This window comes from Pimephales promelas, chromosome 12, assembly GCF_988280905.1.
Source record: "Pimephales promelas chromosome 12, fPimPro1.hap1.1, whole genome shotgun sequence".
Taxonomy (NCBI): Eukaryota; Metazoa; Chordata; class Actinopteri; order Cypriniformes; family Leuciscidae; genus Pimephales; species Pimephales promelas.
In genome coordinates, this window is record NC_142780.1 from 14,205,086 (window position 1) to 14,232,658 (window position 27,573).

General features: G+C 37.6%; 1 protein-coding gene across 1 annotated transcript in view; it reads left to right on the forward strand.

The window, feature by feature from the left end:
- clcn1b (chloride voltage-gated channel 1b) overlaps positions 1–27,573 on the forward strand; it is a 74,770-nt gene that overhangs the window by 37,288 nt on the left and 9,909 nt on the right. Inside the window, exons 2-11 of the mRNA XM_089117534.1 lie at positions 14,711–14,930; positions 14,995–15,126; positions 17,990–18,118; positions 18,558–18,691; positions 21,621–21,698; positions 22,211–22,289; positions 25,359–25,484; positions 26,747–26,831; positions 27,030–27,131; positions 27,298–27,382. Coding sequence (XP_088973660.1) covers positions 14,711–14,930; positions 14,995–15,126; positions 17,990–18,118; positions 18,558–18,691; positions 21,621–21,698; positions 22,211–22,289; positions 25,359–25,484; positions 26,747–26,831; positions 27,030–27,131; positions 27,298–27,382 — 1,170 coding nt within the window. The remainder of the gene's footprint in view (positions 1–14,710; positions 14,931–14,994; positions 15,127–17,989; positions 18,119–18,557; positions 18,692–21,620; positions 21,699–22,210; positions 22,290–25,358; positions 25,485–26,746; positions 26,832–27,029; positions 27,132–27,297; positions 27,383–27,573) is intronic.

Consider the following 27,573-nt stretch of genomic DNA (forward strand, 5'->3'; position numbering starts at 1 on the left):
GATATCTCCGGATAGAAGTGTCATAGAAACATGAGGGTGGTCTCATTTGACTATGGGTAGCAAACAGCCAACCATGAATCACCTCAACAATTTCTGGCCACGTCCTAGCAACAATTAACGAGCACCTTAGCAACCAAATTTTAAAGAGGGATATCTTCCATTCTGAATGTCACAGAGTCATGAGAGTTGATTTATATCATTCATAGTGACAAGCAGCATTTGGAGATTCATCACTGGCAGCTGACAAGCCACTCCCTAGCAACTAAACAGAGTACCCTAGCAACCATTAAGCAAGATTTATATCTCTGCATCAGAACAACATATAGAGATGGGGATCGGTTTAAATCATTCATACTGACAAGCTGCCTTTGGAGTTTCATGATTGGCAGCTGTCAAGCCAATCCCTAGCAACCAAACAGAGTACCCTAGCAACCATTTTTTAACAGCTATATCTCAAAATCAGAAAATTGTATCGCGATGGGGGTTGGGTCTTTTGAGTCATGCTAGCACACAGGACTTTCAATATGCTAAACATGCTAGCTGTGAATAGCTAAATGTTAATATGGATACTTTATAGTAACCATATGTGAACACTACCAACCAAGTAGCAATACCATAGCAACCACCCAGGACACCCTAGCAACCGCCTAGCAACACCATAGCAACCTCCCAGAACACCCTAGCAACCGCCTAGCAACACCATAGCAACCACCCAGAACACCCTAGCAACTGCCTAGCAACACCCTAGCAACCACCCAGAACACCCTAGCAACCGCCTAGCAACACCATAGCAACCTCTCAGAACACCCTAGCAACCGCCTAGCAACACCATAGCAACCACCCAGGACACCCTAGCAACCGCCTAGCAACACCCTAGCAACCACCAAGAACACCCTAACAACCACCTAGCAACACCATAGCAACCACCCAAAACACCCTAGCAACTGCCTAGCAACACCCTAGCAACCACCCAGAACACCCTAGCAACCGCCTAGCAACACCATAGCAACCTCCCAGAACACCCTAGCAACCGCCTAGCAACACCATAGCAACCACCCAGAACACCCTAGCAACTGCCTAGCAACACCCTAGCAACCACCAAGAACACCCTAACAACCACCTAGTAACACCATAGCAACCACCCAGAATACCCTAGCATCTATCTATCTATCTATCTATCTATCTATCTATCTATCTATCTATCTATCTATCTATCTATCTATCTATCTATCTATCTATCTATCTATCTAACTCCATCTGTCTCTTTCTAACTCTATCTATCTATCTCTCTAACTCTATCTATCTATCTATCTATCTATCTATCTATCTATCTATCTATCTATCTATCTATCTATCTATCTATCTCTCTAACTCCATCTGTCTCTTTCTAACTCTATCTATCTATCTCTCTAACTCTATCTATCTATGTATCTATCTCTCTAACTCTATCTGTCTCTTTCTAACTCTATCTATCTATCTCTCTAACTCTATCTATCTATCTATCTATCTATCTATCTATCTATCTATCTATCTATCTATCTATCTATCTATCTATCTATCTATCTATCTATCTATCTATCTATCTATCTTTAAACTAAGTTAAACTTAATTTAAACTTTAGACTAATTTAAACTTCAAACTACTTTAAACTTCTTCAAACTACTTTAAACTTCTTCAAACTTTCTGTTCCAACTTTCACAAGCCAACTTAAAGTTTGTCTCGACGAACTTTTTAATCTAGTTATTATTATTATTATTCTTTTTCTGAGACTAAAATTTCCAACTCTAACTCCTCCTAGAGCTTTAACTCCACATACTCCAAACTCGGCACGGACACTCAAACTGTTCTGACTCGCGTTGCTATATCTTTTCTAACTGATCGGACTTACGGTTCTCCTAAAAATGACGATCAAAGTCGGAAAAAACTCCCATTGACTCCCATTGAGAAATTCAAACTGCCCAACTGTCAAAATTTCAAATCTAAATACCTTGAAGCCCCAGACTCAATCAAACTGTCATTCTATAAACTATATGAGCCATTGAAACTCATTCAAACTAATGAACTCATCAATCTATGACACTTATCTATCTAATCTTAAACTCTTAAACTCAAAATAAATTAATAAACTCTAAACTTAAACTCTCTAAGACTCATTTAATCTTATAAACTCTAAACTCATAAACTCTCAATTCATAAACTCATACTCTTATAAACTCTCATAAAACTATTAAACTCATAAATGAATAAACTCTGGACACTTACTCAATTAAACTTATAAACTCTAAACTCATAAACTCTAAATTCACACCATAGCAACCAGTTACAGCACCCTAGCAACCGTAGGCCATAGGCACGAGGCCGCAGGCCTCGTGCAATACTAAATATTGCTGATTTCTCAGAAACTTGTAATGTACCACATTTGAAGAGGCTGACAGGCTCTGTAAGAAAATACCTCACAGTGGGGGAATAGTTGCACCCCTGGGGGGCAGGAGCTGCCCAAAATTGCCCCATTGACTTACTATGGTGTAGGACCCTACACATTGCATTAGGGTTTTATATTGAACATAGCTCTGGATCACAGTCTCGTAGAGACAAGGGGGCGGACTCATTTTACTCACACGACCAATCAGTCTCTCAGGATCATTGTGAAGCTATCAAGCCACGCCCTAGCAACCATTTAGAGCACCTTAGCAACAAGTCCCATAGACTTCCATTGAAAGAGATTGAAGGGATATCTCCAGAAAGAAGTGTCATAGAAATATGTGGGTGGTCTCTTTTGACTCCGGGTAGCAAAGTGCCAACCATGAATCACCTCAACAATTTCTGGCCACGCCCTAGCAACAATTAACGAGCACCTTAGCAACCAAATTTTAAAGAGGGATATCTTCCATTCTGAATGTCACAGAGTCATGAGAGTTGATTTATAGTGACAAGCAGCCTTTGGAGATTCATCGCTGCCAGCTGCCAAGCCACTCCCTAGCAACTAAACAGAGTACCCTAGCAACCATTAAGCATGATTTATATCTCTGCATCAGAACAATGTATAGAGATGGGGGTTGGTTTAAATCATTCATACTGACAAGCAGCCTTTGGAGTTTGATGATTGGCAGCTGTCAAGCCAATCCCTAGCAACCAAAGAGAGGACCCTAGCAACCATTTTTTAACAGCTATATCTCAGCATCAGAACATTGTATCGCGATGGGGGTTGGGTCTTTTGACTCATGCTAGCACACAGGACTTTCAATATGCTAAACATGCTAGCTGTGAATAGCTAAATGCTAATATGGATACTTTATAGTAACCATATGTGAACACTACCAACCAAGTAGCAATACCATAGCAACCACCCAGGACACCCTAGCAACCACCTAGCAACACCATAGCAACCACCCAGAATACCCTAGCAACCACCTAGCAACACCATAGCAACCATCCAGAACACCTTAGCAACTACCTAGCAACACCCTAGCAACCACCAGATCACCCTAGCAACTGCCTAGCAACACCATAGCAACCACCCAGAACACCCTAGCAACCACCTACCAACACCCTAGCAACCACCAAGAACACCTTAGCAACTGCCTAGCAACACCCTAGCAACCACCAAGAACACCCTAGCAACTGCCTAACAACACCATAGCAACCACCCAGAACACCCTAGCAACCACCTAGCAACACCATAGCAACCACCCAGAACACCCTAGCAACCACCTAGCAACACCATAGCAACCACCCAGAATACCCTAGCAACTGCCTAGCAACACCATAGCAACCACCCAGAACACCCTAGCAACCGCCTAGCAACATCCTAGCAACCACCAAGAACACCCTAGCAACTGCCTAGCAACACCATAGCAACCACAATAGTAACTCTATCTATCTATCTATCTATCTATCTATCTATCTATCTATCTATCTATCTATCTATCTATCTATCTAACTCTATCTCTATCTATGTATCTATGTATCTATCTATCTATCTATCTATCTATCTATCTATCTATCTATCTATCTATCTATCTATCTATCTATCTATCTATCTATCTATCTATCTATCTATCTATCTATCTATCTATCTATCTATCTATCTATCTATCTATCTTTAAACTAAGTTAAACTTAATTTAAACTTTAGACTAATTTAAACTTCAAACTACTTTAAACTTCTTCAAACTTTCTGTTCCAAACTTTCACAAGCCAACTTAAAGTTTGTCTCGACGAACTTTTTAATCTAGTTCTTCTTCTTCTTCTTATTTTTCTTACCCAAAATTTTCTGACTCTAACTCCTCCTAGAGCTTTAACTCTACAGACTCCAAACTCGGGTCAGACCTTCAGACTGTTCTGACTCGAGTTGCTATATCTTTTTAGACTGATTCGACTTTCAGATTTCTTAAAAATTAATATTAAAAATCATAAAAATCCCATTGACTTTCATTGCAGCATGGTCAAATTGAGCCAAGACTACGGTGGCCCAATAGCGTACAGCAAAAACTCAAATCTAAATTCCCTGAAGCCCTAGACTCAATTAAACTACCATTCTATATGAACTAATGATCTATCTATCTATCTATCTATCTATCTATCTATCTATCTATCTATCTATCTATCTATCTATCTATCTATCTATCTATCTATCTATCTATCTATCTATCTATCTATCTACCTACCTAATCTTTCTTTCTTTCTTTCTTTCTTTCTAACAAATCTATCCATCTTTCTTTCTAACAAATCTATCCATCTTTCTTTCTAACTAATCTATCCATCTTTCTTTCTAACAAATCTATCCATCTTTCTTTCTAACAAATCTATCCATCTTTCTTTCTAACAAATCTATCCATCTTTCTTTCTAACAAATCTATCCATCTTTCTTTCTAACAAATCTATCCATCTTTCTTTCTAACTAATCTATCCATCTTTCTTTCTAACTAATCTATCCATCTTTCTTTCTTACTAATCTATCCATCTTTCTTTCTACCTAATCTATCCATCTTTCTTTCTACCTAACTAATCTATCCATCTTTCTTTCTAACAAATCTATCCATCTTTCTTTCTAACAAATCTATCCATCTTTCTTTCTAACAAATCTATCCATCTTTCTTTCTAACAAATCTATCCATCTTTCTTTCTAACTAATCTATCCATCTTTCTTTCTACCTAATCTATCCATCTTTCTTTCTAACAAATCTATCATTCTTTCTTTCTACCTAATCTTTCTTTCTTTCTTTCTACCTAATCTATCCATCTTTCTAACTAACTAATCTGTCCATCTTTCTTTCTAACAAATCTATCCATCTTTCTTTCTAACAAATCTATCATTCTTTCTTTCTACCTAATCTTTCTTTCTTTCTTTCTTCCTAATCTATCCATCTTTCTTTCTAACTAATCTATCCATCTTTCTTTCTAACAAATCTATCCATCTTTCTTTCTAACAAATCTATCCATCTTTCTTTCTAACAAATCTATCCATCTTTCTTTCTAACAAATCTATCCATCTTTCTTTCTAACAAATCTATCCATCTTTCTTTCTAACTAATCTATCCATCTTTCTTTCTACCTAATCTATCCATCTTTCTTTCTAACTAATCTATCCATCTTTCTTTCTAACAAATCTATCCATCTTTCTTTCTAACAAATCTATCCATCTTTCTTTCTAACAAATCTATCCATCTTTCTTTCTAACAAATCTATCCATCTTTCTTTCTAACAAATCTATCCATCTTTCTTTCTAACAAATCTATCCATCTTTCTTTCTAACTAATCTGTCCATCTTTCTTTCTACCTAATCTATCCATCTTTCTTTCTAACAAATCTATCATTCTTTCTTTCTACCTAATCTTTCTTTCTTTCTACCTAATCTATGCATCTTTCTTTCTAACAATTATTTCTTTCTTTCTTTCTTTCTTTCTTTCTTTCTTTCTTTCTTTCTTTCTTTCTTTCTTTCTTTCTTTCTTTCTTTCTTTCTTTCTAACAATTCCATCTTTCTTTCTTTCTTTCTTTCTTTCTTTCTTTCTTTCTTTCTTTCTAACAATTCCATCTCTCTTTCTTTCTTTCAAACAAATATTTTTCTTTCTTTCTTTCTTTCTTTCTTTCTTGATGCTAATAACATGTTAATCATGCTAGCTTTATGCTAATCATGTTAGCTTCTTGCTAAAAACATGCTAGCATGATGCTAGCTACATGCTAATAATGCTAGCTTCTTGCTAAAAACATGTTAGCAAGATACTAGCAACATGCCAATCATGCTAGCATGATGCTAGCTACATGCTAATCATGCTAGCTTCTTGCTAAAAACATGCTAGCATGATGCTAACAACATGCTAATCATGCTAGCATGATGCTAGCTACATGCTAATCATGTTAGCTTCTTGCTAGCAACATGCTAATCATGCTAGCATGATGCTAGCTACATGCTAATCATGCTAGCTTCTTGCTAAAAACATGCTAGCATGATGCTAGCAACATGCTAATCATGTTATTATGATGCTAGCTACATGCTAATCATGCTATCATGATGCTAGCTACATGCTAGTCATGCTAGCTTCTTGCTAAAAACATGCTAGCATGATGCTAGCAACATGCTAATAATGCTAGCATGATGCTAGCAACATGCTAATCATGCTATTATGATGCTAGCTACATGCTAATCATGCTAGCTTCTTGCTAAAACATGCTAGCATGATGCTAGCAACATGCTAATCATGCTATTATGATGCTAGCTACATGCTAATCATGCTAGCTTCTTGCTAAAAACATGCTAGCATGATGCTAGCAACATGCTAATCATGTTAGCATGATGCTAGCTACATGGTAATCATGCTAGCATGATGCTAGTTACATGGTAATCATGCTAGCTTCTTGCTAAAAACATGCTAGCATGATGCTAGCAACATGCTAATCATGCTAGCATGATGCTAGCTACATGCTAATCATGCTAGCTTCTTGCTAGCAACATGTTAATCATGCTAGCATAATGCTAGCTACATGCTAATCATGCTAGCTTCTTGCTAAAAAAATGCTAGCATGATGCTAGCTACATGCTAATCATGCTAGCTTCTTGCTAAAAACATGCTAGCATGATGCTAGCAACACGCTAATCATGTTATTATGATGCTAGCTACATGTTAATCATGCTAGCATGATGCTAGCTACATGCTAATTATGCTAGCATGATGCTAGCTACATGTTAATCATGTTAGCTTCTTGTCAATAACATCTATCTATCTATCTTTCTATCTATCTTTCTAACTAATCTATCCATCTTTCTTTCTTTCTTTACTTCTAATTCCATCTTTTTCCAACTTAATTCAAACTTCAAAATTCTTCAAACGCTCTGGTCCGGCTTTCTCAAGCCAACTTAAAGTTTGTGTCATCAAACTTTTTTTTCTAGTTATTTTATGCAATCCAAAACACTCTTTAACCTGCCGCGGTTCGTATCTCTAGAGCCCGTCTAACTTGTCCGGCTGTCCGGAACAAAAGGATTTTTGAAGGACAAGTAAAGGAGAATTTTACTCGCCCTAACGGACAAGTAGACTGATTAGAACATCAATAACAAATAAAAAATAAATAAATAACTAGGGAATCACTAAACCGAGAGAATGATTCTGATTTTATTACATTTATTGCAAGTTGCGATCGATTGTGGATATGTAGGCCTACTGTATTACTTATGGTAAGGTTGCGCTGTTGACGCTCGCGCAGAGAAATCTACACACATGAGCGGAGCGCGCACACACACAGAGTTAACAACATACTACCTATAAAAAAATCTAAATGTGGAGTTTTTATATTTTAACATATGTTAAGCAGCCTCAAATATTTTTCCTGAATACCATCACGATTGAAAAAGTGACATTGATTTCCTACAACAGTTCAATAAACAGTTAAGATTAAGTCATTTACTTTTTATAAGCAATATTGGGTGTTTTTGCTCCATTTCAGCAGCGAAATAGTTCCAAAGAAAAGTCACAGCAGAACCACGACGCATCTCACAGGAACTCATCCTGTTTTCATTACTGAATGATTCAGCATTTTGAACGAATTGGTTGAGTCAAAGATTCAATGACCCATTCATGTCTCATTCTTGAATGAATCAACCGTTTGAACGAATCGTTTGAATTAATGAATCAATAACTCACTCATTTATACGGCCGCCTGCCGTCCCCTATTGGTAGTTTAGTGTTATGTTTATAAGTAGCCTAGTATAATTCTTTCCAATATTTATTATTTGCACATTTAAATCAATTTCATAACATTATTTTATGAAATTGTATTTTTTTCAGTGTAAATTATTTAATTTGATCAGCCCTACCTAGGGTAACAGTATGCTTCATCTTTCATTTTAAATTCCTAAATTTATTATTTAGAATAATAAGACACTATAGGGCATTTAATAATATTAAAGGGGTGATTAACTGAGAAATCAAATTTTCCTTGAGCTTTTGACATCTAAGAGGTCATCATATTATAAGAATATCCTGTAAGTTTCAGAACTGAAAACGTCCTTGTCAGTCCAATAAACGCTTTTATTGACACCAGCCTCTGAAAACGTCTCGTTTTGAAAAGTGGGAAACTATGACGTCGAAGGGGTTCAAACACCACCCCCGCAGAAGAAGATCAACGCCTACTTCAACACAGCCGGTTTAGCCCCGCCCACCGATTCGCGCATTACACGCATAGCTAAGTAGCCTAACATACTGTACATGCCTACCTTGTGATGACATGACAAACCGGATTGTTCTACAGAGCAATACAGAATATTGTGCAGCGCTTGATTGTGGAAGAAGACAGTTGCTGCATAAGCTTCCTCTGGATTCCAAAAGGACTTCATGGAAAAACTTTATTTTTAATGACATTCCAGCTGATGAGGGTAAAACGTCGTCTGTTCGCTTCATTTCACTGAGGATTGTTTTGTAAACAAGACTGGATTTGCAGACGATTAAGAGTAAAGAACGGTGCTGTGCCGTCTATATTGGATCTGACAGGAATTGTGCAACAAACGGACTCTTGGTTGAACATGTATGGGCGAATCCGGTTGCCATTTGACAACATTGGACGTTTTCCCCCACGTACACCGACGGGCAGGGTTGCCAGGTCCCAGAAATATTTCAAGCCCAATGACAACTCAAAACCCGCCCAAATGGAATGAAAACTAGCCCAATTTTATATATATATATATATATATATATATATATATATATATATATATATATATATATATATATATAAATTATGTATTACATATAAAACATATAAAAATTATGTATATATATATATATATATATGTATTTACATATAAATATATGTGTGTATATATGTATATATTTTCCCTCTATATACAGGTGAAACTTGAAAAATTTGAATATCATGAAAAGTTTCACCTTTTAATTTGAATTACTGAAATACATGAACTTTTGCACGATATTCTAATTTTTCGAGTTTCACCTGTTTAAATAAAAGTTAACCTGGTTATTTGAAGAAAAAAAAAAAAAATATATATATATATATATATATATATATATAGATAGATAGATAGATAGATAGATAGATAGATAGATAGATAGATAGATAGATAGATAGATAGATACATATATGTGTGTGTGTTAAGTTTAAAGTTTTGACCTTTTGTCTCACCCAAAATCTTAATATCACACACTGAAACACAATCTCATACAATAAAGGTCAAGAACTTGTCCTCTCTGATATTTTCTGACCCTAGTAGTCACTAAATGATCAACAGTTGAAGTGCTTGAGTGACAAGCAACGTGGGCAGCCAGCTTCCTCTTTCACAGCAACATTAGTTCTTAGAAAGCAACTTTGCCTGTGTCAAATAAATGTTTTTTTTTAATGTTATTCACTCACAGCATAAGCTACTAGATCACTGTGGTGAACTCTGATTTCACATTTGCAATATTTGCAGAACGTTTTTCTATCATTATTTGGAACACTTCGAAGGTGATGTGATGATGCTAGATTTGTGATGTTACGTCAAAAACACATGAGGCCCGTCCACTCGCCCGCACATAGCGCCCATCTATGATAGCGCCCGCCACAGTCAGTGGTTGTTGCCAAATATTCATTCCCGGGCATCAACAATACCCACTAATACGGTTCCCTTTTAATTTTTTCTTTGTCTACAATTTAATTATTATTATTTTTGTGGCCGCAATACATAATAAATATAGCCCAAAAAACCGCAACCCGCAACTCCATAATTTTTCCCGCAACTCTTTTTTTAAAATAGCCCAATTGTGCGGGAAAACCGCCACCCTGGCAACATTGCCGACGGGTCATGGCTCTGCGACGGGTGAGTTAAAGGTTCTCTGAGCGATCCTGGGTGTTGACGTTCGGAATATTTTCAAACAAATCGGAGGCTAGCTAGACCCTCCCTCCTCCGCATCTCATCTCCTCCCCTCCCTTCCGTCCTTCCTGAAATAATTGTGAACGTGCATTTCTAGCTAATTATATCCTTGTGTGGGTTTGGCGAACATAAGCGTCAATTTAGAAGAAAAAAAAAACTATTTAACGTTATCCACCTGTCCAGCAAAAACAGAGCAACCTGAATGTCGGACTGGAAGCCCTTCTGCCGCCGGAGTTCTCGCCATCGTTAAAAAGCTTTGCTACCGATGTAAATTCGGAACTTCGCACGTTCTTTATCCGACCCCTTCTTCTTTTTAATTTGTTCTTCAGAACGACGTCTCTTTGGTCGTGTTTCGGCCATTTTTCAAACTTCCCTCTTATGCTTCTCTCTCCTTCACACACACACACCCCCTTCATGTGCACGCGCACTAACCCCCCAGACCCACCCTCAAATACTTCTTGCCAGTGATTGGCTGGAACACTGTTTGTTAGGTTTCGTGGTCCGGGTGAGACATGATTGTTTTTGTTGCCGTTTGTGGAGCCTGTGGTGTCTACAGAGACCGCGTTTTTTTACAGTGTGTTTAGGGGACAGGCAGCTAGCCGATAGTGAGGAGACGTTTGATGTATGTGACAAAAAATGTTTTGGCCCCACATCGCTTAGACTAGAGAACCTTTAAACTCCTTATAATATGCAAAACTGTTATCCACTCACAGCAGTGGGCGTTTATTTAAGTCTTCAGTGCGACACGCCCATAAAAAACCGACCGTTTTAAGGAAGGCTCACAACTTGGGTACAAAATAGCCTATTACTTATTCATTTTGATGTTTTTGAATGCAAAAACCAAGCGAACGTCATAAGTTGACCTCAGACAACAATATAAGCCAGTTCATGACCCCTTTAAGGGAGGGGATGCCCTTAAAGGTGAAGATATTACGCCTTTTTATTATGCCTTTTTAAATATCAAAGCTGATTGAACACTGAGGAGAATATTGCTTCAGAATAAAAAATGAATACATTTTAAAATCCGGACTAGCAACTTTTTTACTCAGACAAGTGATTGACAGATTTACTTACTTGTCCGGAGGACAAGAACGTGAAAAGGCTTAAGGGGATAGTTCACTTTGAAATTATTGTTGATATGTTTTAGCTTACCTCAAGGGCATCCAAGATGTAGGTGTCTTTGTTTCCACAGTATTTTCAATTTTGATATTTTTTAGGTGTTTTAATTAACTCTCAAAGTCACTATGTCCTTCAATGCTTATGTCTGTCAGCAACTTTCACTCTCTCTACTCAGTCTTCTTGTCTTTCTTACTCTATCTTGATTTTTTGTGCCTCCTATATATTATATGGTCAAATTGTTTTAAAGAATCATTTTATTAATTTCAGTTGTTTGGCGAAGACATCTGATCTGAGCGTTTCGTCAGGCCCAATGAGTTTTAGGCCACGGTTGTAAAGTTATGCCTTCACTGTGAAAATCGGTTAGAGGAATGAGGAAAACAGGTGTTGGAGAGTGAAAGAGAGCGAGAGAGAATATGCTGTCCTAAAGTAAATGTTTTTCTGTTTTGGGACAGTCTCTCTCACGCTGTCATCCTGTATCAGTGTACTGACTTTTTGGAAAATTGAAGAGTCATCAATAATAGAGTCAGCCTTGGGTCTTCTCTATATCTGACGCAAACTGTAGTATCTTATCACAGTAATGTAATAGATGAGAAAGGAATTGAAAGACACAGTTTGTCAAGTATTTTATTCAGTATACCTCTTGTTCTGTCAGGTTTTTTCACTTCGGGTTTTAGTTAAATCATCAGTTGCGTGTGTGTATAAATGCTCTGTGGGAGAATGTAAAATCTCTATACAGTATGTTCAAGACTGCAGCTACACAAGAGGTGGGTTTGCATTAGTCTCTGACTCTCTATTATAGATGCATTTTATACAATTCTGCATTCTTGTTCACTTTCATTTATCTCATAACCCTTACTTATTAATTGGGTGACACTTTATTGTAAGGGGACATTGTAATGTACATCATAACTTTGTACTTTACTTAAAAAAGTACCGAGTAATATTCATTAAATACATGTTCTTACATGAGTTGTGGTTAGGGTTTGGTTTCTGTTTTTACTAGAGTACGTACATGTAGGATCGTGTAACTACTGTCACTTTAAAATTAAGTGTTACCCTAATTAGTATTACTTTCAGTAATTACTTCTTAATTATTAAGGTAACATTAACTTTAGTGAATAGATTAATAATCATAATATTTAAGATTATATATATTCTTACATATATTTGTAGACAATATTTGGTGAAAATATACTTGTATATTGTGTGTGTGTGTGTTTTATATATATATATATACATATATATATACACAGTATACACTTAACAGATCATTATTTAATGTACTTTCCTCAGTATTTAATTATATTTTCATACCTTAGTTCAAGTTAGTTGCCATTAACATTGATTTTCTGATACTGACCTCTGGTTTACTATGTAATAATTGTTAATGAATAGATTATTTTGTTTAAATTGCGGCCAATTGTTCGTGAAAGTTACAAAATTGTTACATTTGGATAACATTTTAAGAAATATACATGTAACTTATTTGTATAATTGAGCTATCATGTCTTAATGATCAAATAATTGTTTCATTGACTGATAAAGCTATTGAGATTTTAAAAATAAGTTAAATCCCCCAAATGTTTGTTGGCCATTCAAAATGTTATTAATTAAATCCTAACATGCTTTTATTAGTTAATATATTTATTTATCACATAATTTAACTAAATATATCAAAAACAAATACGCTGAATATTTTGAGGCGTATATTTATGTTGAGCATTTCTTGTTTTTGAGTGTGCATGAGGGGGCTGAATCTGATCCCTTCAGTCTCGCACCATGTGGGGTCTGTGCTGCTGCAGAATGTGTGTATGTAGGCGTGTGTATTGGGTGTAATGGAAGAAAGGGGAAGAATGTCTTCATGGATCACTTCCTCCTTTCCTGGCCAATAGCCAGAGTGTGGTCTGTCCTGATGGACAGCTCGATATTTGTGCATTTGTATACTTATGAAATCAGAATTGATAATTATTATTTGTTATATGGCCTCCATTTAGTTTGCAACACCCATTTTCAATGTTCCAGTCAATTTCTAATGGACAAAATTAGAGCCAGACCGATTTATCGGCAGGCCGATATTATCGGCCGATATTAGACATTTTCCATACTATCGTTATCGGCAGTTATAATGGCCGATAAAAATATTTAAAAAATAAAATAAAAACGGACGAAACACGCTTCAACCATGTCATGAGTGTTGCAGTTGTATAGTTTGTCCACCAGAGGGCACTCTACACCGTCCCTGTTGGCAACACTAATGTGCCACACATCCTGCGACTTGATGGAAAGAATTTAAAAAGTGCAGGTAAAGGGATAAGCAAGCTGACATTGTAATTATAAGGTAGCTTATAAGGTAACGTAGGGACTAATTATTATTTTATTTATCAGAACTTTAATATATTTTGATGTTCCTCATTCTGTTGTGACAATAAAAGAAACAAGTATCTTTTTAAAATGCATTATCATATTATTTTAGTTAAAACTCATAAATAACTACAAATAACTAATGTTAGGGAAATCAGTTAATGTTTTGTTGCGCGTTTCTGAAATAAAAATAAGAAATATCGGCCGATATATCGGATTTTAAAACCTACAAATATTTGTATCGGTATCGGCCTTCAAAATCCTTTATCGGTCGGGCTCTAAATCAAGTCTCGCACTAGTACTTTATTTTATTTTCTCGTTCAATAAGCCACTCGAAGCAATTGGAAAAAAAATGGAAGCAATTTCTGGTCCATGCTGACTTGAATCTGTGCTCTTTCTTCTGGGGTGTTTGGCATTTTTTGTTCGTGCTATATAGTTGTACAGTTTGAGGGCAACATTTTCGGGGTGAATCTTGTGTGTGTCGGTCGGTGCGCTGTGTGATCGAGAGGGGACCTCTTTTTCCATTCTGCCCCGTTCGACAGCCTGACTATTTCTGTCTGACACATACAAATGACTGTAACTCACCACCACACACACACTTACATCGATTCACTTCACATTCCCACTTCTACAAGTATTCACATGCACACAATCACACTGAACTAATGAGCACTCTTGAAGGTTACGTGAAATCAGGAATTCAAAGGATTTTTCACTGCTGAATTGCAATATCTATATGATCATCAAGATTATTTACACACTGCAGTAACAGCAGGTTTGACCTCCATTGATTTTCTCCACTTTGTTGATCAATGTAAGTGTCACATTGTCATTTATGTTCTTGGTAGAAAACCGCAGATGTCTGTTTTTTCAGCTGTATGGGGAATACCGGGAGCAGCTGGGTAATGTTGCCAGACGGGAGGCCACGCGTCTGTTGACTGAAAGGCAACGGAAGAGGCATGCCGGCAATTCCAAGGCAACCAGGAGAGGCCATGGCCGAGCACATCATGCCAGCCTGGATGTGGGGCCCATGACATCAGGTTTAAGCCCCTCCTCCTCTATAAAGAAGCCACGCCCCTATTCCAAATGCCAGGGTGAGTGACAAAAAAACCCTCAATATCCAGTGTGAATAGCCATTAGAATGTGTTTGTTTTGCAGACTGTCTGGGCCGTATCCAGAGGTATATGGTGACAAAGCTGGGGGAGGACTGGATCTTCTTGGTTCTTTTGGGTCTCACTATGGCTCTGGTTAGCTGGAGCATGGACTATGCCAGTGCCAAGAGCCTACAAGGTATATCACACTATATGCCTTTTTGGTGACACTTAGGGTGCTTTTAAACTAGCACTTTTGGTGCGGACCGACCAACTGCCCGAATCTACCTAAAAGGGGTGGTCTGGGGTACAGTTCATGTGAACTCCGATACGGTTCGCTGCTGATTTGAACGCAGTTGTGCTTAATCACGGAAGTGAACCGCTATTCATACCATATGATTCAATAGAACTGTGTTTTTCTGTGTTCTCTGACTCATTTTCCTGACAAGTGTGACTGATGCACTGCAAGCAGAGAGAATGATTATCTCATTTGTGCTTGTTTTTAGCAGAAATGGACTCCCGTCGTCTTAAAGCTGCAGTCCGTAACTTTTTTGTGTTTAAAATGTGCAAAATGTATGCAATAAGCGTGTACATCATGAATCCATTTTCCAAAACGTGTTTTTGTCTTATCCTGAATCCCTACAGTATACACCTATTATAAGTGTTTATTTTCAGACTATTTTAGACTGGTTCGGGTCAAACCCATAGACTGTAAAAAATATGGACTTAGTATCCGTGACGTCACCCGTAGGTTTCTGAAGAGCGTTTTTGAAGCCTAAAGTGGGCGGGGCCGGCCGTCGCCATCTTGGCAGTGCGTCACCTCTCGTCACTACCGGATAAATTAAAATGGGCAAAGAGGCGGGACGCGGGTGGAGCTGGGTGCTAATGCTATGCTGCTGCCCTCGCGCTGAATTGAAAAAGTAAAGCCAATGGTTAAAGTTCATGTTTTTGCCCTTCGAAATATTATAATAGTTAATGAGACTATTTACTTTTTTATCAACTTTATTAATCTCACAAGGGCCAATTAGTTAAGAGCGTGTATACAAGTACATAACACAGATCACACACATTTCTCACAACATACAAGCAGTCAACTATGTGCATATTGATGCATTATTATTCTGCTAGTTAAAAATGTATTAGTTACTTACAACATTGCTCTAAGCTTGTGCATGTGATAGTGATTCAACGCAAGCACATATGTCAGTCGGCATCTCACGTCAAGTTCATAAAGAGCTTTAATTCAGTCCATTTTACAATGTGATTTTGGCCGCCTCTCAGATTGGTAAAACCAAAGATATTACCTCAGAAGTTCAAGTATGAACTAGAAACCCGCGCTCATTCAAGGGTGTGCATCTATTGCATGGACGGAGAGAACGCACTGAAATCATCAGACATCCATTAATGCATGCGAGGGAAACAGCTGGAAACACGGCGCTGGTCGTTCTCTCCATACTCAACATGACGGAATCCAACGGTGTGCACGGGCGAAGGTATAATACATGTATTAAATTGTATGAAATAATCCCGGAAAAAGCACAAACACAGCTGAGGGTGACGCTAACAGACAGCAGACAAACGACTAGCAGTGAAAGCAGTGGCAAGACTCCACCTGTCACTCAAGTGGCCACGCCCTTAATTATGCAGAACTTTAAGGCTTAAATATAATTTAAACGGATGAATTGTAAAAAAATTCACCCGCCTCACAGTCGTCATGAAGGGCAAAATTAGTGATATAGACCAAAACAACTATTTGCCACCAGGCTGTAAACATGTTTTTTTCTGCTGTGAAGTTCAGACATTTTAAGTTGGGGGAGATACAGATTTGACTCGCTTTTGCAGCCAGCCTCAAGCGGCCACTCGATGAATTGCAGTTTAATTCACTTCCGTGTTGGCTTCAAGAGAGAGACAGGGAGGTTGCCCCTTGGTCGAACCACTGCGGAGTAGCCCAGTACCTGCGTGACTCGTTATAGATAAAAACAGAGAGAGTACAATAACAAAGTTTTCATAAGACGCACGCAGTCCTTTTTATTAACCACTAGAGCGCCAAAAGTTAGGACTGCAGCTTTAAGAACATTTGCAGTACATTTGTGGCAAATAGACGCACGTGCTGTTATGTGCTAATGCTTTGCAAACAAAACAAATATGCAAAAGTGAGGTGAGTAACCTCAGTATAGATTTTAAAGCCTTAAGCTGTGTCGCCTTTACCTATCAAATCAAACATCTCCTGCTTTGTTGATGCATGCATATCTCGGTTCGGAATCAAACATTTACAGTGTGAACACAATTCAGTGGAGGTGGTGGGAGGGGAGGGCAGTCGAACTCGCGTTTGGACCAGAATTTTCATTTCTGTGTTATATAATATTTATATTTCAAATAAAAGTTTTTTTAAATTTAGTTTTTACTTCCTATTTATCAAAGAATCTTGAAATATTTTTTCTGCAAAAATATCAACAGCACATCTGTTTTCAACTTTGACAATGATAATAAGAAATGTTTCTTGAGCACCAAATCAGCATATTAGACCGAAGGATCATGTGACTGAAGACTGGAGTAATGATGCTAAAAATTCAACTTTGCCAACACAGGAATTAATTACATTATAAAGTTCTTTTAAATCTTAATAATGTTTCACAATGTAAATATTTCACAAAATGTTTACTGTATTTGGAATCAAATATATGCAGCCTTGCTTAGCATAAGAAACTTGTTTTTAAAAACATTTAAAAATCTTACCGTCCCAAACTTAAAAAAGTGTGTATTCTCAGATATGTATGTTTATGTAAATGTTTGTTAATGCATGTATGACGTATTGCATAATCCGGCGGTCTTTTGCTGATAATTAAATGTGAATTTCTCTGTCCAGGTAACACAGAGAACGAGTAAACGTTGCTCATTTACATAAACTACTTGCAACCCTGTACTTGTAACCCTGTTAATCAGTTAACAAATATTGGAAATATATAATTCCAATATTACACTTCTGTCCTTCTGGGACCTGGTCAAATAAAAAGTGTCCTAGAACTTTTCTTCTACCTCTCTGTGTTTCCTCTCTCTCACAGCATATAAGTGGATGCATGGAGAGCTGAAAGGGAATGTGGCTCTGCAGTATCTGGCCTGGGTCTCATATCCCATCATCCTCATCGTGTTTGCGTCCCTTTTCTGTCATCTGGTCGCTCCACAAGCTATAGGTTTGCTTTTATTTTCATTCCGGCTTTTATTTCCCTATATTCTTTCCTTTTGTCTCTGTCCTTAACCCTTCCACACTTCTATTTGCATCTCTGTTCACAGTGTCACACATCCATGAGGCCTTCCTCCTCTGTTCTGTCATCTGTTATTTCCTGTTGTACTTTATATCCAATCTTTGTCTAGTTTTGTCCTTAGTCATTCTCAACCACCCACAATACATGAGATCTTCCGACCCGCTTTCTAAAATGTGATCATCATGGTCTCGCTTTCTCTTGCTTTCTCTCGCCTCTCTACGCCACAATTGTTTTGGCAGCTTTCTCATGTGCCCCACATCAGACTTGAGGATATACAGCAATCTTTTTCATCTTTAATAATCACTGTGACAGGATGTTTGTGTTTTTACGGGTTAATTTCATGCTCTCTCTTTTATCTGTCCCTCAGGCTCTGGGATCCCTGAACTCAAGACCATCCTCAGAGGTGTGGTGTTAAAGGAGTATCTGACACTCAAAGCATTTGTGGCTAAAGTCATTGGTCTTACAGCTGGTCTGGGCAGTGGGATGCCCATCGGGAAGGAGGTGGACCTCTTCTACTTGTTTTATTATATTTCTACATATAAATGTATAACATTTAATTGAAATATGTAGATTGTTTTATCTATCTATCTATCTATCTATCTATCTATCTATCTATCTATCTATCTATCTATCTATCTATCTATCTATCTATCTATCTATCTATCTATCTATCTATCTATCTGTCTGTCTGTCTGTCTGTCTGTCTGTCTGTATAATTGTCTCTATCTGTCTGTCTATAATTGTCTCTCTATCTGTCTTTCTATATAATTGTCTGTCTGTCTGTCTGTCTGTCTGTCTGTCTGTCTGTCTCTATCTGTCTGTCTATATAATTGTCTGTCTGTCTGTCTGTCTGTCTGTCTGTCTGTCTGTCTGTCTCTATCTGTCTGTCTATATAATTTTCTTTATCTGTCTGTGTCTATATAATTTTCTCTATCTGTCTCTCTATATAATTGTGTCTACCTGGCTGCCCGTCTGTCTGTCTATATAATTGTCTCCATCTATCTGTCTGTCTGTCTGTTTGTCTATATAATTCTATCTATCTATCTAAATGTATAACATTTAATTGAAATATGTAGATTGTTTTATCTATCTATCTATCTATCTATCTATCTATCTATCTATCTATCTATCTATCTATCTATCTATCTATCTATCTATCTATCTATCTATCTATCTATCTATCTATCTATCTATCTATCTATCTATCTGTCTGTCTGTCTGTCTGTCTGTCTGTCTGTCTGTCTGTCTGTCTGTCTGTCTGTCTGTCTATCTATCTATCTATCTATCTATCTATCCATAGGCGTCATTTAAGGGGGGGACGGGTGGGACATGTCCCCACCACTTTTTGACAGGGTCGATTTTGTCCCCACCACTTTTGAGACATCTCGTGGCACAGATGTACCAATACAAATAAAACATCTCCAGTTAACAGCATTCGTTTCATTTGTTTGTTAAATAACAGGCGATCCAGCACTGCAATGCGTTGTCTTCTCTCGGAAACGCGCTTCAATCCGTTGCGGAGATTCTTTCCGGTGAAATCACAAATCAAAATGCACACAAACGTGTCACTTTTTCTCTTGGGTTCTAATCCGCTCTCGTATATTTTTTTCCCCTCATCAAAACATATACAACCACTGATAAACATTATATCAATTCAACCACTGATAAACATTATTGGTTTTGATGAGGGGGAAAAAAAAACTATTCGAGTGCGGATTAGAACCTCTAACCTCCCGAGTCCCGACACGCTAGGCAAAAATTCTACCTGTGGACCATCACTGTACATATGCCATCCAGGGCGTGTACACTCTATATACTCACTATACTCAGACATTGTGCTCATTTTTATTTATGTACATCAGGAAGCTACAGGACATCGTCTTTCAAAACATGACCTACTCGAAAGAGAAAAAAAGAATGAATACATTATTGTACCCAGCACTTTTGAAAATGCCCTTCCGAATGCGTCTTTGTCCGCAGCACATTTCAAACCAAACTGACGCCTATCTATCTATCTATCTATCTATCTATCTATCTATCTATCTATCTATCTATCTATCTATCTATCTATCTATCTATCTATCTATCTATCTATCTATCTATCTGTCTGTCTGTCTGTCTGTCTGTCTGTCTGTCTGTCTGTCTGTCTATCTATCTATCTATCTATCTATCTATCCATAGGCGTCATTTAAGGGGGGGACGGGTGGGACATGTCCCCACCACTTTTTGACAGGGTCGATTTTGTCCCCACCACTTTTGAGACATCTCGTGGCACAGATGTACCAATACAAATAAAACATCTCCAGTTAACAGCATTCGTTTCATTTGTTTGTTAAATAACAGGCGATCCAGCACTGCAATGCGTTGTCTTCTCTCGGAAACGCGCTTCAATCCGTTGCGGAGATTCTTTCCGGTGAAATCACAAATCAAAATGCACACAAACGTGTCACTTTTTCTCTTGGGTTCTAATCCGCTCTCGTATATTTTTTTCCCCTCATCAAAACATATACAACCACTGATAAACATTATATCAATTCAACCACTGATAAACATTATTGGTTTTGATGAGGGGGAAAAAAAAACTATTCGAGTGCGGATTAGAACCTCTAACCTCCCGAGTCCCGACACGCTAGGCAAAAATTCTACCTGTGGACCATCACTGTACATATGCCATCCAGGGCGTGTACACTCTATATACTCACTATACTCAGACATTGTGCTCATTTTTATTTATGTACATCAGGAAGCTACAGGACATCGTCTTTCAAAACATGACCTACTCGAAAGAGAAAAAAAGAATGAATACATTATTGTACCCAGCACTTTTGAAAATGCCCTTCCGAATGCGTCTTTGTCCGCAGCACATTTCAAACCAAACTGACGCCTATCTATCTATCTATCTATCTATCTATCTATCTATCTATCTATCTATCTATCTATCTATCTATCTATCTATCTATCTATCTATCTATCTATCTATCTATCTATCTATCTATCTATCTATCTATCTATCTATCTATCTATCTATCTATCTATCTATCTATCTATCTATCTATCTATCTATCTATCTATCTATCTATCTATCTATCTATCTGTCTGTCTGTCTGTCTGTCTGTCTGTCTGTCTGTCTGTCTGTCTGTCTGTCTGTCTGTCTGTCTGTCTGTCTGTCTGTCTGTCTATCTATCTATCTTATCTATCTGTCTGTCTGTCTGTCTGTCTATATAATTGTCTCTATCTCCATCTGCCTGCCTCTCTATCTGTCTGTCGTTAGTTCAGTTATCTTGCTAACTGGTTGCATGAATTATCACTAATTGCAGCTCTTTGTTGAATTTAGAGAAATTAATTTTGCTACATAAATTCTCTTCATAGAGACGGTATGTCATTCATTAGCTGCTGTTTTATTGATTAATAAGCTCCATTAAATCCTCAGGGTCCCTTTGTGCATATTGCCAGTATATGTGCAGCAGTGCTGAGCAGAGTCATGTCCATCTTCACGGGTGTGTACGAGGTAAAAATCAGCCCCTGTGAGTTTGTTTGCGTGTGTGTGTGTGTGTGTGTGTGTGTGTGTGTGTGTGTGTGTGTGTGTTTGTGTGTGGCATTAATATGCAAGTTACTCTACTGAAGTTGCTGACCTTAATTGCTGATCTAGGATCAAGTTACTTCTCATTGGCATATAAATTTCCTCAACCATCACGGGTTATTTTATGAGTAGACAGATGCTAAAACTGGTCTCTGATCAACAGTTAAGACCTGCTTTAGAATTTTATACTCAGTTTAATGTTACAATCTGTGTGTGTGTGTCTGAAGTTCATGAATTTTAATATATTCTAGAGACATACTAATTGCATATTTATCTGCTCTCATTCCCTGTATCCTCATCTTATCCCTGTCTCAATGTCTCTCCCCTAATACCTCATTATTTTCGTCTGTCTGTAATAATAGTGATGGTATTTTTTTTGGCATGTGTCTTGAATGTGTGTGTCCTGATGCTGTTATTTTAACCCCACCCAAATCATCCAGAATAGTGCCCATGTTCAGGATCTGCTGGTGTGTGCCTGTGCGGTGGGAGTGGCCACCTGTTTCGCCGCCCCAGTGGGAGGCAAGTCACGCCCACTTTTACCCAGCATGCATTGCTCTGTACCATGTGTATGCACTCTACATCAGAGTTCAAAACATATTATTTATTTCTCATCTCCTTTCTCTTGTTTAGTGTGTTTGTGCTTAGTTGGTATGTGTAAAGCTTTGGTTTGCCTTTCGTTGCGACATTGAACAAATCCACAAAATTGTTTATTCACTTAATCCTTTGCTTCTTTTTATCCATCATTCCCTTTATCTCTTCTTCCCATTCGGCTGTACTCTTTCTTCTTAGTTCTCTCTCATCTTTCTTCTCTCTCCCTCCCACGCAATGTACCCGCTGACATTCCAAATCTATTCTTCTCTTTACATCCCTTCATCTCCCTCCCCTCTAACACCCTTGTTCTCCTTTTTGCTTTCACCTCAAACCCCCTCTCTCTCTCTCTCCCTCTCTCCCTCTCTCCCTCTGTCTCGGTGTCAGTAGAACCCCTATGGTTACACAGACATACTGACAGTAGGATGTGCTGTTGGGGTGGGCTGCTGTTTCGGGACTCCTCTTGGAGGTAAAAAAAATCTTCCCTTCTTTCTGTCCCTGTTGATTTCAGTTCCTCTTCCTTCTGTTTCAGTTTGATGTCTGCTGAATAATTAACCTCATCAACTCTTCACAGTTAAAAGCACCCGCGTGTTATAAATTAATATGCCATGCATGTATCTTTAACAGTGTGTATTCTCGGATGAGCGCATGATAAAGAGTGTGATAGAACATTTAAGTTCTTTTAGAGAGTGAATGTGGATTTCTAAGTGTATGTGTGTGAAATTGAGAAGGAAAATTCCTTTTGAGCTTGCATAACTCTTTGATGAAGATAATATACTTAGCTTAAAGGAAACTTGTCCTTTATATTATGTTTCTGGAGGTTAGCTTATAACATAAACAAAGTTTTTAGCACCCCCAAATTAGTAAAAATTCTTGTTTTAAATGACCTGAAAAGTATTTAGTCAGCCACTGATTGTGCAAGTTCTCTTACTTAGAATAATGAGAGAGGTCTGTAATTTTCATCATAGGTACACTTCAACTATGAGAGACAAAATGGGGAAAAAAAAAATCAGGAAATCACTTTGTAGGATTTTTAAAGAATTTATTTGTAAATTATGGAGGAAAATAAGTATTTGGTCACCCACAAACCAGCAAGATTTCTCGGCTCTCACACATTACTCTTCAATTTGCGCAAGTCGAAATTGCGAAATGAAAATACGCTCAATGGAAACACGTCAATTTCGCAAAAACTCCCGTTTATCGCAAAAAAGTTTTTACGCTCGCATGAGGAGGTTTTTCAGGCAATTCGAAAAAGGATTTTTTCGCAAAACTGCAATGGAAACGGTTTTTACGCATTCACAGTCACCTGACTTAGAAGACGGAGTGTGTTTTAGGTCCGTGTCCGCAAATAATATTAATAATTGTCATCATAAGCCTATTATAACATTTATTAGGCTACATATGTAGAAGACGCTTTTATCCAAAAAAGGAACAAAGCAATTCGTCACATCTCATTCATAGTACAGGTTGGACAATAATAGGGCTAAGATTATCACAAATGAACACTCGATTTTGACCAATATCCAAGAGTGTGTGCGGAGTTTGGAGCGCGCACTGGATGGCAGACAGTCGCGGGCGCGTCGTGAACACTTTCAATTTCCAATAAACAGTGGAATCAACTTAAAATACTCTAGCATTTTTGGTTATACAGAAAATAATAATACATTATTCGCAACTACTTTTATTTGCGTAATGTCACAATAACAAGAAAATTGTGTTATTGTGCTTTTGTAAAATAACATAAAACAATCAGGCGCGCTTTATGATCTTTGTGAACTGGAGCGCGAGAACTGAACCAAATGCCTTTATAGACTAAAGCTTTAAATGTCCACTTTAAAAAGAACAAATTCGAATCGTAAGCTAATACCTTCTGATTATGTAATCCTTTTTAAAGGTGCCATTCTCTCTAAAGGTGCATCCAAGATTATGTTTTTAGCTCGTTATTTTTTCAGACGCATTTATAATAACTCACCTACTGCGGGAAAAATATCATAAATATCCAGGTTCTAATTTGGCCTTAGAAACCCAGTAAAATCTATATTTTTTCCATATTAATTTGTGAATATTTTAAATGTTTTAAAGGGGGCAAAAAGTCATAAACAAATATATGAAAAATCGTTGAGATGTATATAGCGCAGCATTGGTCAAACTAAACTGTTGGTGTTCAACTTTGCGTTTTAAAAATACAACAACTGTTCATTTTTCGTTTTGCATTGACTTTTGGGGACATAATACGTGATAGATTTCTTTATTAAATTCATTAGAAAAAAGAAGCAATAATTACAGGAGTAGCCTCTCTAAACCTCAAAGAAATGCCATCAAGACATCGAAGCAGAAATAAGGGAGAAACATCCAGGAACTCCGTGTCTTTCCCTGCCATTAATGCTTGGATAACACACCACGTCTCCATTAATAATACTGTAATAATGTCTAGTGCGGTGCATGGCTGTGAAATAGGTTATAAACCTACCAAAATCTGTTTGCCATGATTTTTGGAATGACTTATCGCGAGAGGAAAAAAAAGATGTTTTAGTCGCAAAACATCGGTTAATGGAAACACCGTCATTTCGCAATAGTTTTTTATCGACGTTTGGAAAATATCGCAAAAGTTTTGCGCAAATCTGTAATGGAAACGCGGCTACAGACCTGTAACTTCTTCTTTAAGAAGCTCTTCTGTCCTCCACTCGTTACCTGTATTATTGGCACCTGTTTGAACCCGTTATCTGTATAAAAGACACCTGTCCACAGCCACACACTGTATTTATTGTGCTTGCTCTGCTTAAAATACGGCACCTTCGGACTCAGAGCTTGCAGCTTACAGCTATATTTTTACGTTATTGTTTTTTTTTTACAATCTAATTACTTATTTATTATTATTTATTGTTATTACTTTTCACCTCTTTTGCCCCCCCCCTCTGTTCACTCTCTGAACGTTTTTCTCTGCTGTTATTTAACTTTCTTTTTTCTTCTATATTTATTCTTGCTCTCTCTGTCTCCCAGGTGTGTTGTTCAGTATTGAGGTCACGTCGACATATTTTGCAGTGAGGAATTACTGGAGAGGATATTTCGCTGCCACATTCAGTGCCTTCATATTCCGAGTGCTGTCCGTGTGGAACAAAGATTCTGGTGAGACACGCACTCAAGCAGATATGATAAATGAATAATAAATTAATTTCATGGTATATGTCAAGCTGTCCACTGCTTACTGATCTCTATAGATGAAATGCATTATTCAACAATTTGTCCCGGTCCTCAATTTTGATGAGCCAAGGACTGTTCGAGAAGTGCTGATATACAATCCAACAGCACTGAGATGTTACAATCTTTATAACACTCTGTGTTTGCAGTCTGTGTATTAGTGGTGGGGATGTTTGTGGGTTACACTATTAGATAAGTGAGTCACTGAATCATTCACTCTGCAGATTCTGACCCCGTTTACACCTGGTATTAAAATGCGATCTGTATCCAGATAAGTTATCCGGATAATAAAAAACGCATGTTAATGCAAGGTGTAAACGCGTTGTGATCGGATCGTGATCGGATCTGCCTGACCACATCTGGAGGTAGTCTGGCTCGCATTGTGTCCGGATCTTTACTAGGTGTAAACGCAATCTGGTTGTTGAAACCACATATGTATATTTTACTCCTCCCAAAAATGCTAAAAAAATAAACGAGTGAGAGCGTGTTATATAGGCTATATGTCATGTTATAGCCTAGTCAGATGCGACACGCGACACGCATCACCGCAGATGAGCAGCTGAGCGTCTATTCAACGTGCAAACATCGCAAATAAAAGTGAAAGTAAGTCACAGACGCAGTTAACACATCTTCAAGTAAAGAAACGAAATTATCTTACCAGGCCTGTTGCCACTCTCTCTTATTGATGTCTCGGATTTGGAAATTAGCTGATGATCAATAAAATGCCGCTCAGATCTGTTGCTTTTGGTGGCGTGCAATCCAATAAATCTGCATATAACGCAGGAGGTGAAGATCGGATTTATATCCGTTTTGCAAAAACACATTTATGTGGCCAGGTGTAAATGGAATCAGTACTTATTATCCGGATAACTTATCTGGATACAGATCGCATTTTAATACCAGGTGTAAACGGGGTCTCATTCTGCAGTGTTGCTTGGAGACACCAAGTTTTGTCCTACTTTACATTCTTCGTTTGGAATGGTTTTCTTTTGAGGAGCAAAATTAGACTGGCAATATTCTGTTCAAAATGTAAATTACTCATATTAATTAACTTGTTTATTGAACTATTTAAAGTATAAAAGCAATATCACAAATTCAATCTATTGTTGTTATGAATATCAGCACTGATCCGCCCTCTTGCTTGTGTGATTTTGCTTGAATATGTCTTAAGTGTTGTTTTTTCCCCACAGTCACGATAACAGCTTTGTTTCGTACAAACTTCCGTATGGACTTCCCTTTCGACTTGCAGGAACTGCCCGCTTTTGCAATAATTGGGTGTGTATGCGAGTTAGTGTATGTGTATACTGTATCCTTGTGTATACTTCATACATGCGTTCTTGCACCCCTAAAAAACCCTTTACATTAAATGTAGCATTGATAGAAAATGTTTTGTAAAACTGTCGTTTCTTCAAATAGATGTTGCCATTTTTGTTCCTTAGGTGATATATTTTCTAAATGTGTATGTGTGTGTAGGATCTCATGTGGCTTTCTAGGGGCGTTCTTTGTCTATCTGAACAGACAAGTTGTTCTGATCATGAGGAGACAGACGGCTCTTACCCGCTTTCTCACAAAACAGCAAGTCACCAATTACACATGAATACTCTTTTTAAATAAACTGTTCTATACTTATTTATTATGCCACTATTTCACTTTTAATGCAAATTAATACAAATCAAAGCATCATTATAACACGCCATCACAGTGGTAATTAACTACATCTGTGTGTGTTTGTTTGTTGTAGTCGGTTGATTTACCCTGGTGCCGTGACACTAATTATATCCTCCATCACATTTCCTCCGGGCTTCGGCCAGTTCATGGCTGGAGAGGTGTGTATTTACTTTTTAAGTAGACGTCCATAGAGCAGTGTTACTCAGTTAACCAGTGTCCTTTCTGCTTTCATGTTTATGCTATAAAGCGCATCTAGCTCTGGCGTTTTTTCACATATTATTATTATCCTTATGGAATATCCATGGATATCATGGACACAGATGACCAATTAATCCCCACAACTTGTTCA